General features: G+C 39.2%; 1 protein-coding gene across 1 annotated transcript; it reads right to left on the bottom strand.

Annotated features, from left to right (window-relative positions):
- Nucleotides 1-509: 509 nt before the first annotated feature.
- On the bottom strand, nucleotides 510-1,046 carry ASCL3 (achaete-scute family bHLH transcription factor 3). The gene has a single exon (XM_030202441.1). The coding sequence runs from the start codon at nucleotides 1,044-1,046 to the stop codon at nucleotides 510-512; it is 537 nt and encodes a 178-aa protein (XP_030058301.1).
- Between the last annotated feature and the right edge of the window lie 10,783 nt (nucleotides 1,047-11,829).

Raw genomic sequence — 11,829 nt, 5'->3', positions numbered from 1 at the left:
ACTTTTGTTTTGTTTAGTCTCCCATGCATACGATGCCAGTGTATGCTGAGAACCCCCAATATTGGTCAAGCATTCACTGTGTCGAGAGAGGTAACTTATATCGTTTGGCACCACTGATCATTTTGAAATTTTGGCGCCTATGTTCCCGGTTCATCACAGGAATTTTCATTTTGTTTAATGTTTAAAAAAATGTCTTTGTTTCGGGAGCAATACTGAAGTGCTGCCTCCTTTCCTCGGAATCATTTCTTTTCCCTTTATCTCCTACTACTTGGACCTAGGTTCTCAACCCAGTCTTTGGGATACACAAAGCCAGTCTGGTTTTCAAAATATCCACAATAAAAATGCCTGAGATAAATGTGCCTGCACCCTGCAGTGCATCATTTTTATGAAAATCCATCTCATGCATATGCATTGTGGGTATCCTAAAAACCTGACTGGCTGGCTATGTCCTCAGGCTGGGTGGAGAACCCCTGGGCTAAGATAATTTCAGGCATCTCTGAAAACATCTGCTAGATGAATTGGCCTTTGTCTCTTGGTTTGCTGGGGTTTGCCTTCTGCAGGCTGCTCTTCTCTGATTCAGCCAGCTCACAGGAAAGGGTGGACTGAAGTTGTCTAATATACATGATGGCAGCTCGGAGAGTCTCCACTTTGCTAAGCCTTTTTTTGGTGTATTCCTCTGGCAGGTGGCATCTAAGTTTAGCATAGCCTTCATTGACACATTTCACTCTCTGCCTTTCCCTTTCATTCCTTTTTCTAATGAAAGCTGGCCCATATGAGCATTCATATTGTGCAAACTTAGTACTGGAGACTTGGTAAGAAAAGCTGTGAGCACTGCCACCATAGATGTGTTCAGTGAACAATCCATCCACTGCAAGAGGTGGCATAGGCATCTCTTCAGAATAAGCTAGCTGGCAATACGGTGATGGCTCAGGGTATAGATGAAACTTCACATTAGGGTCCATATAGAAAGGCAGAGTCACTTGGACCTGGTGAGAATTGCAGATCATGGGCTTTTCCAGTAGAGTATGATAGCTGTTGTCATCCATTATTTTTTCTTATGCCTGCAAAGTTATAGGTGCATAAAATAAGTAAATGTTCTGTAGTGTTAAGACAAATGTTTTGCAACATTTAGTCCCTTCCTAGGTGAAAATGGGCCACGTTAGAAGATGCATTAAAGTGAAATGATGGAAGACATAATTATTTAAATGAAAGTGCATGGAATATTTGAAAGATAGGGAATTACAAATGGTAGGTTCCATCCTCAGCTCAGCCTCCAGCTATACAATCTTGGTAGGTCACTTGGGCCTTGTAAACATTTCATCTACTTGATACTACAGAAGAGTAGGAATGTGGGGGTTCCAAGCAGTAACTTCAGCAGCCAGATTCTGCACCCCAATCTCCCAGCTATCAGCATGAATAAAGTGCCATTTAAAAATAGGGACCTGGTGTGGCAGGAATGATTGGGGTTGTCCCTGTCCAATTTGAATTTCAGTCACTCCCAGTAATATCCTGCTTTCAACAGTAGACAATTCAGGTCGCAAGTACTTGTCAGAATCCCAAATAGCAGCAAGATTTATGCTACTGATCCCAGGGACAAGCAGTGACTTTCCCCATGTCTATTTCAATAACAGACTACAGACTTTTCCTTCTTGTCCATACCTTTTTAAAACCCAGATACACTAGCCGCTGTTACCACACCCTCTGGCAATGAGTTCCAGAGCTTAACTATTCGTCGAGAGAAAAAATGTTTGCTCCTGTTCATTTTAAAAGTAACACCATGTATCTTTCTTGAGCTTCCCCTAATCTTTGTACTTTTTGAGAGAGTAAAAAATTGATTGATGTTGACCCATTCTACACCATTCAGTATTTTGTAGACCTCTATCATATCCCCCCTCTACCATCTCTTTTCCAAGCTGAAGAGTTCTAACCTCTTAAGCTTTTCTTCATATGAGAGTTCCATCCCCTTAATACATAAGTATTGCCATACTGGGACAGACCAAAGGTCCATCAAGCCCAGCATCCTGTTTCCAACAGTGGCCAATCCAGGTCACAAATACCTGGCAAGATCCCAAAAAAGTACAAAACATGTTATGCTGCTTATCCCAGAAATAAGCAGTGGATTTTCCCCAAGTCCATTTTAATAATGGTCTATAGACTTTTCCTTTAGGAAGCCGTCCAAACCTTTTTTAAAACTTTGCTAACCGCCTTTACCACATTCTCTGGCAACGAATTCCAGAGTTTAATTACACATTGAGTGAAGAAACATTTTCTCCAATTTGTTTTAAAGTTACTACTTTGTAGTTTCATTGCATGCCCCCTAGTCAGAGTATTTTTGGAAAGAGTAAACGGACACGTCATGTCTACCCGCTCCGCTCCACTCCACTCGTTATTTATAGACCTCTATCACATCTCCCCTCAACCATCTTTTCTCCAAGCTGAAGAGCCCTAGCCATTTTAATAATTTTGGTTGCATTTCTTTGAACATTTTTTTGATTCTGCTACATCTTTTTAAGATACAGAATTGCATATTCAAGGTGTGGTCACACCATGGAGTGATTCAGAGGCATATTATTATTTGTCTTATTTTCTATCCCTTTCCTGGTTGGTAGCATTCCAGTCATTCAGGAAGGTAATTCTGAAGCTAGGGCACACCATTTTATGGGCAGATCACATGCAAGGTAGCAAATAAAGTCTCCCTTAATACCATTCCTGGTTGTAAAGATTGCAATCCAAAGAATAGTCATGAATATTGTGGGGTACCTAGAAAGCAGTGATTTGCCATGCTGAATCTTTTGATTTGAGAAATGGTATAAGTCAGTTGAGTTACCGCCTTTGGGCAGCTCTTCTCCTAAGTAGGAATCCCTGAGATGATCACTACAGAGCAAGAAAGTAAGCTTATCTCACAAGGAATGGCAGAGCTGTACCTAGAGCTAGAGGTGAAAGAGATCCAGACAGACCCATGTCATCCACAGAATAATGGACTGGTAAAAAAGGCTTAATTAGAGCAGAAAAAGAATTCTAAAACAAAATACATACCAGAGATTATGACTAATTGGGACAAGTGCTTGCTGTCATTCTTATTTGCCTTCCCCAGACCTATTTCGGATTTTCTCACTTTGAACTGCTTTTTCCGACAAGAGTTGGAGGACCTCCAATGAATACTAAGAAGCACTTGAGGAGACCAGGTCCAGGCTGTTCATACTACTACTTATCATTTCAATAGCGCTACAAGATGTACACAGCACTGTACACTTGAACATGAAGAGACAGTCCCTGTTCGACAGAGCTTACAATCTAATTAGGACAAACAGGACAAATTAGAGATAATGGAATTACTAAGGTGGGAATGATAAAATATGGGTACTGAACAAGTGAGTAAGAGTTAGGAGTTAAAAGCAGCATCAAAAAGGTGGGCTTTTAGCCTAGACTTGAAGATGGCCAGAGATGGAGCTTGACGTACTGGCTCAAGAAGTCTATTCCAGATATATGGTGCAAGCAAGATAAAAGGAACGGAGTCTGGAGTTAGCGGTGGAGGAGAAGGGTGTGTGATAAGAGGTTTACCCAGTGAACAGAGTATAGAAGCAGGAGAAAATCAGAAGAGGGTAATGACTGCAGAACACTTGAGAAAGGCCCAAAAATGAGAGCTGAAACCTGGACAGTAGGTATTGGGCTTGTTGACATTTGCTACAAATAAGATACTGACCAAATGCCAAGGACCCTATGATGTGCTTCCTTGAGAAGACAGAAATTCACACACGTCTAGCTCATAAACTTCTTAAAAGGATGCAAATATCAGAATCTGTGCCAAAGGAAAGTATGAGAATCCAAAGGACCCTTGAAAAACAAAGAACCTGCAGAACCATGCAGAATTATCTACAAACTATTAGTGCACAAGACTGGCGAACCTCAATACCTGTCCCATCTTTGACTCCCTATACTCCTTCACAATCACTAAGATCAGCAACTCAGCATCGCCTGGTGGTTCCCTCATTTAGGGAAATTTTTCATGAGCATACTAGGGCAGCTATTTTTTCAGAAAATTGGAATAAACTCCCACAAACCCTGCGTGAAAACACAACACAATAACAATTTAAGACTGACTCGAAAACATTTCTTTTCAGGATGCATATAGTTAAGGACATGACCCTATATTTATGACTGCCCCCCCCCTTTTATTTTTGATGAGCCTGGATAACAGTTTATCCCCTCCTTCTGTACATTCCCATGCCATCCTATCAAATCTAGTTTCCCCTTTTTCTGTTTCATCTACCTCTTTTTAGAATGTAAGCCACCTAGATGTGTTTGCAATGGGCAGGGTAGTAAACACCCCTTAATAAACTTGAAATTTGATCCAGCCTTTAGAAGAGATAAACCGGCCTTCAGGGATGTGCTGCTGGTGCCTCTTCCTGCGATTTCTGTGGCTTGATGTTACAATTACTGTACAGTGCCTTGAGTGAATTCCTTCAAAAAGACGGTAAATAAATCCTAATAAATAAATAAATAAAATAAATAATAAACTCTTCCAAAAGTTTGTTTGAAGATTCTTGGGATGATTATGTGGCATAATTCACTTCCAGAAAATCTGCTGCTAGCACAGGATTCAAAATCCTGGGATCTCTGGCCCCTAGGCTAGGAATCTATTCCCTTGAGCTTTCAGCTCAGAGACTAAGAAAGGGTTTCGAGCCATGGGAGGACTCTAGGAAAAGGGGCAACTAAATTGGATTAAGGCAGTCAGAATCATGCGTGCATATAACTCAATTGGGCTAATGGAAGAAGTCCATAGATGGTCACACAAGGATCATAAATGAGCAAAATTCAATTAGAAACAATAATGGCCCTAGAGAGGAGCAAAGCCCTATGAGGGTAATTCTGTAAAGGAGCATCTATTTTAGGCTCCTAAAAAGGTGTTTATTTGTAGGGATGGGCACTATACAACAAGCATAACCCAGCCATTGGCATATTTACAGCACTAAAAATATTCAAACAGTGCACATTATGGCATAGCATAATACTTACAATTCTCCCGATAGCCATCAACATAATGTATGGCCTATACAGCGAGATTGAAGGAACTAAAGATGTACTCTATAGGAGAAAAGGAGATGATGATACAAATCTATCAAAAGAATTGTAAATAGCATGCAGTGTCAATGTGTACTGCTATTTGATTATTTATATTTCTATTTTGTTCTATGGCTGGGTTATACTTACTGTACAGTGTCTTGGATGAATTTCTAAAAAAAAAAAAAAAAAACCAGTAAATAAAGCATAATAAATAAATAACCTCATCCTTATCCATGCCTTAGGTAGTCGAGGCGTTCATGAAGTGGGATCTCACCTGAGGTAATATTACTTCCCTATTTTTACTACTGATTACAGGTAAGGACGAAATTTTCATAGATGTTTCATCTTAAGGTAGGCTTACATAAAATAAGACATTATTTTAGCTTCTGTGAGTTATTCGGTATACAATAAACAAAACACTACATACTAAAACCAAATGAAATACACATCTCTATTGCCTATGGTCCTGTAACAGATACTACACTTTTCTCTCAGTGGTGCTTCCATTACTTTGCCCACCAGAGATATTGCTAGAAGGTTTGTAGCACTATTACATCTGGTTTGCAATCTCTTGGAACCTCTCTCCTTTGTAGTGATAGGTGGTATAGAACTGTCAGGGGGGAGGATGCACCCTTCATTTTCTTTCAATTGTGGCTGAATACTGCTTAGTTACTGGCTATGTGCTCACTCTACAGCTCCTTAAGGCTCTTGCTTTTTTGCCTTTGCACCATCACGCTCTTGTCCTAGAGGGATTATTGGTTTAAAGATACCTGATTTTTCTCTTTTCCCTTCTCCTGAGAAATACTTCAGTTTGAGCCTTTGCATTTCTTGCCTCCTTTGTTTCTCATAGTGCAGTAATTTTCCCCATCCTCTTGCTCCTGTGAATCCTATTCTTTTTGCTTTTTCTCTCTTTGGTGAATCATAATCTTCTTTTCATTGTCATATCCTTGCTATCATGCTTGGCAACGATTTTGTTGCCATTTCATTGCTTCTTATCACCCCCCACTTGTCTATAGTTCCCTCCTCAGATTACCCTATCATCAATTTCTTATTGTCAATCCTTCTGAAACTGAAGACCCTTCTTCTGACCCTTGCTTTACACAATGCACAGCTTTGGATCTCAAGCAACATTCCCTCTCAACAGCATTATGCTGCATGGGGGTCCTCCACTGGCAAGAAGGGGGCAAGGTGTTGCAATATGTTACATAATACTGCTTAGAGGCAACACTGACCCCAGGCAGGCTCCTGCTATACCTCTGTGATACTGTCTCCATTTAGCAGTACCCTATCTAGTGTCACCTCACCATGAATAGGATCGTCAACCAACTGCTTGCATGCCTTCTTCTAGTTTATCCAGCAACTAGCTCTCTTCAATGCACATCTAGTAGATTTAGGATCCCACTAACAGCATTTCACTTTTGCATGCTAGCATTCAGATGGCCTCTATCATGTCTATTATCTACTCTCTTCCCCTTGCGATGGTGGCTTATTACACCTAGTTAGAAATTATGGTTTAATCAGTATTTGCTATACTGCTCTTAATATCAACGTACATCAAAGTGGTGCACAAAATTCTTAGATCCTTTAGGTTTTTCAAAGCAACCCACAGCAATTCAGGTAAAGCTACTGACCCCCTTTTCACTTATGATTTTTCTGGTATAGTCACCTCTCAATGACACCATGACAATAAAAGCTTCTTACCTTGGCTGTGCAATTGCTGATGCTGTATGTGTTTCATTGCATACAACATTTGTCTCATTTATAGGTGCCAGGGATTATCACAGAGAACAATATGCAAAATAGCTTATATATCAACAGATCTGGTGAACATTATCCTTCTACAGTAAGCAAAGAGGTCAAACAGAGGTGAACATTTTCATCAGTAATTGATATCACTTTAATTTTTTTCCTTGAATTTTGTATTAAAAATAAAAGAAAAAAAAGGATGATAATCAGATTTAAACAAGGGCCAAGCTACATGCATAAGAGATAAATCCTTGTATCACAGTCCTCACATAGTAAGGGCGTTAACACAGTTGTTCTATAATCTAAGAAATTTACACAAAGTTGTTCAAATTATATTTCATTTTTGTTACCATCTTTCAGTACTGACCCAAAACAGCCCTTTCTCCTACAAGTAGCATCAGGTCAATTGAAACTGGAAACAAAATTCAGTTATACATCTTAAAGAGAAAATAAAAATCACAATGTTTCTTCCAAATTTCAATTGGTTGCAAACCAAACTTGAATAAAATATAAAAACTGGTGCACTTCATTATTAAGGAAAAAGAAAACAAAATCCAGTAAGGATAACCAAAGATGGATAGGAAACCAAATCATACAAGGCGTCCTTTATTGGACATGAAGTAAAAACATCAGCTTCTAAAGGACTCGATACAGGCCATGTTTCGACATGGTTGCCTACATCAGGAGTCCATAAAACATCCAAGAACTTGATTCTAAAATGCTGAATATGAAGTAAAACAGAGCGCCCTATAGGGGTATTTTACTATGCTGCAGCAGTGTTTTTAGCTAGCGGTAGAAATCAGATGGTGGTAAACGCAGAGACACTCGTGTCTTGGTGTTTACCACCAGGTTTTTACTACAAGCTAAAAACGCTACCGTGGCTTAGTAAAAGACCCCTAAGTGCCTTAAAATGACAAATAGCAAAACCATTGACAATCCAGAGCGTTTAAAAAGTTGTGAAACGAGTGAGACGCCAATCGTAAATATATTGTGCACTTTGTTATTAGCTCCAGGGGAGATCCGGGAAATTATAGACCGGTGAGTCTGACGTCAGTGCCGGGGAAAATGGTAGAGGTTATTATTAAAAACAAAATTACAGAGCACATCCGAGGACATGGATTACTGAGACCGAGTCAGCACGGCTTTTGTGTGGGGAAATCTTGCCTGACCAATTTACTTCAATTCTTTGAAGGAGTAAACAAACGTGGACAAAGGGGAACTGGTTGATATTGTGTATCTGGATTTCCAAAAGGCATTTGACAAGGTACCTCATGAAAGGCTACAGAGGAAATTGGAGCGTCATGGGATAGGAGGAAATGTCCTATTGTGGATTAAAAACTGGTTGAAGGATAGGAAACAGAGAGTGGGGTTAAATGGGCAGTATTCACAATGGAGAAGGGTAGTTAGTGGGGTTCCTCAGGGGTCTGTGCTAGGACCACTGCTTTTTAATATATTTATAAATGATTTAGAGATGGGAGTAACTAGCGAGGTAATTAAATTTGCTGATGACACACAGTTATTCAAAGTTGTTAAATCACGACAGGATTGTGAAAAATTACAAGAGGACCTTACGAGACTGGGAGACTGGGCGGCTAAATGGCAGATGACGTTTAATGTGAGCAAGTGCAAGGTGATGCATGTGGGAAAAAAGAACCCGAATTATAGCTACGTCATCAGGTTCCACGTTAGGAGTTACGGACCAAGAAAGGGATCTGGGTGTCGTCGTCGATAATACACTGAAACCTTCTGCTCAGTGTGCTGCTACGGCTAGGAAAGCGAATAGAATGTTGGGTATTATTAGGAAAGGCATGGAAAACAGGTGTGAGGATGTTATAATGCCGTTGTATTGCTCCATGGTGCGACCGCACCTTGAGTATTGTGTTCAATTCTGGTCGCCGCATCTCAAGAAAGATATAGTAGAATTGGAAAAGGTGCAGAGAAGGGCGACTAAAATGATAGCGGGGATGGGACGACTTCCCTATGAAGAAAGATTAAGGAGGCTAGGGTTATTCAGCTTGGAGAAGAGACGGCTGAGGGGAGACATGATAGAGGTATATAAAATAATGAGTGGAGTGGAACAGGTGGATGTGAAGCGTCTGTTCACGTTTTCCAAAAATACTAGGACTAGGGGGCATGCGATGAAACTACAGTGTAGTAAATTTAAAACAAATCTGAGAAAATGTTTCTTCACCCAACGTATAATTAAACTCTGGAATTCGTTGCCGGAGAAAATGGTGAAGGCGGTTAGCTTAGCAGAGTTTAAAAAGGGGTTGGACGGTTTCCTAAAGGACAAGTCCATAAACCGCTACTAAATGGACTTGGGAAAAATCCACAATTCCAGGAATAACATGTATAGAATGTTTGTACGTTTGGAAAGCTCGCCAGGTGCCCTTGGCCTGGATTGGCCGCTGTCGTGGACAGGATGCTGGGCTCGATGGACCCTTGGTCTTTTCCCAGTATGGCATTACTTATGTACTTATGTAAATAATTAAATTCTCTAAGGTTTTTTCTAACAATGAGAAATTCGCCCTTCCTTTGTCCTGTTTTGAGCTGCTACACTTTTTGCTTTTTCAGTGGAGGGAGTTACATATTTTTTTAGCTGACAGCATTCAAATCACAATCAGTATGTTTGTTTTGGGTGGTTTTATGTGCATATTTTCTGGATGTGCCTTGCTCAGTTTTACTATTTGCAAACTTAACTTGTCATGTAAAAGGACCCATTTATATCACTTTAATAACACTTGAAAAACATGCCATTCAAAACTCATATTTCAATAAACCTAAGAAAATACATACACAATGCATCTCTGTAGTGCAGAACTTTCTTTTATTGATTTGAATATTAGAAAGCATAATTATATCACAATATATACAAATCTTCAAATATTTAAAATGATACAGGATACACCACAGATTTAAGAACCACAGAGTTGGATTTTTATTTCAATATTTTGTTTGATTAGGTTGTGTTTGACAGTTTTGCACAACACATGATCTGAAAACTCAGTATGAATGTATAAATGTCTATTTTAAACTGGTATAATGTGCAAAATGATTATGTTAAATGAGTTGGCAATTAATCCAGACAGCCATCAAAAACTCATATATATGATGCATAAAATCATATCAATGATGTCATCCCACCTGAGAACCAATGAAAAACTGGGCTCTCAAAACAGATGGTTTCAGGATACCTGAGGATACCTGTAATGAACATTCATGACATTCATGACACTGTACACAAATAAAAATCACATGGTATTTGCATTGCAGATATACTGAAGACCAGACCTGTGGTGGCCCATGAGTGCTGTCTAACACCCCTTCTTTAAGCAGGGGACTGGACATTAAATTCTTTGTACCCTCTTACGTCTTCGATGGTGCCAGCAGTGAGGTCCAGTTGGATACCTGCTACTAGTACTGTCCTGTCATGATACATCATCCAAGACCTGCTGGCACAGGTCACCTGTTTCTAATAGTTGTGCTAAATGTTTCAGTGATATATTTTTTTACATTCTTTCATTAATTTTTTTAATACTAGTTTACTAATGAAACATCACTATTTCTAAAGTAGGACACACAAGAAAACCTGATTAAACAGTTTTTCTAGGAACTACTACTACTTTTGTACAGTATACAGAAACACTTAAAATATAGAGGCAGACATACATTTGAAAATTTCACATTAATGAAAGTAACAAGTTTCTTATTTTCTCATATGATTCTCAACTAGTGAGTGGAAGAAAAAAAAAATTCAAATTGAATACTAAACAGCATCAAATTCATAGTTTAATCTATAAAACTGAAACAATATGAGACACCTGAATGAAATAGGAATACATTTAAAATTAAACTACAAAATCCTCTTTAAGGCTGGCAGTGGAATTGGTAACCAAACTGTGAAAAGAATTCAAGCACACTTCAAATACGGAAGGAAGGATAATACTAATTTTTATACACTAAAGTCCATACACAATGGTGTACTGTGGTGATAAGCATACCGGATATGAGTTACATCCTCAACAGAACTTACAGTCTAAGTGGGTACCTGAAGCAACGGAATATAATGTGATTTGCTCAAGGCAAAAAGAAAAGCCAGTGCGTGAAGTAGGATTAGAACCCTGATTTCCAGTCCATTGTTCTAACCACTCACGAAACTTAGGCTAGTGCAGTGACTCAAAGGCCATCTGACCAGACTGGTTTTCAAAATTTCTACCATGAATATACTTGAGATATTTGCACACACATCCTCTATGAAATGCAACTTCTGTGGATATCTTGAAAATCCAACTTGCCAGGCAGTCCTTCAGGACTGATTGAGAAACACTGGCCTAGTGGCCTAAGCAATGGGCCGAAAACCAAAGCGTTTTCCACTGCCCTGGACTGTGGATACTGTTGGATTAATACAACATTGTTTATATTTTTCGCAAAGTTTTTATAAAATATATAAGGTTACCACTTGAATATTGGCAGTAACCAGGTAATTCTCACTGGCTGCTTTGTGCCCAGATGTTCAGTACCAGTAACTGGATAGGAGCTGGTGCTGAACATCTGAATCTAATTTACCCAGCGGCGGCAGCATCAGCTTCATTTAAAGAAACGCTGAGCACTGCTAGGCAATTCTTACCCTCACAGTTTGTAAAATGTAGTAACTGCAGAAAGAGTCAAGGATTCACAGGAAACAGAAACAGACCCAAGATGTTTGTCCAATCCTTTCTTTAGGGGCATGTAATTCACACAAAACTAAGACAACTCAATCATGGCTATAGTGTCAAAAGACATTAGATTATTTGGCCTTATGTCAAATAACTTATATCTATCTCTTAGGCTTTAGCATAAAACTACTTATATGAATTTCAAGTTTTAAAACTGAAATGATTAGATTTTAAATGTTTAAATGAGAAAGCCGTCTCTGGTTAACATGTTGTAAGTGATGTGTCTCACTCATAGCCACCCAGAACATTTTACCACCAACTCTGTGCACACAGCACACACAGAAAACACACATTATAGACAGGG

Source organism: Microcaecilia unicolor, chromosome 4, assembly GCF_901765095.1.
Source record: "Microcaecilia unicolor chromosome 4, aMicUni1.1, whole genome shotgun sequence".
In the NCBI taxonomy this organism is placed as follows: domain Eukaryota; kingdom Metazoa; phylum Chordata; class Amphibia; order Gymnophiona; family Siphonopidae; genus Microcaecilia; species Microcaecilia unicolor.
This window is presented reverse-complemented; position numbering and strand designations above follow the sequence as displayed.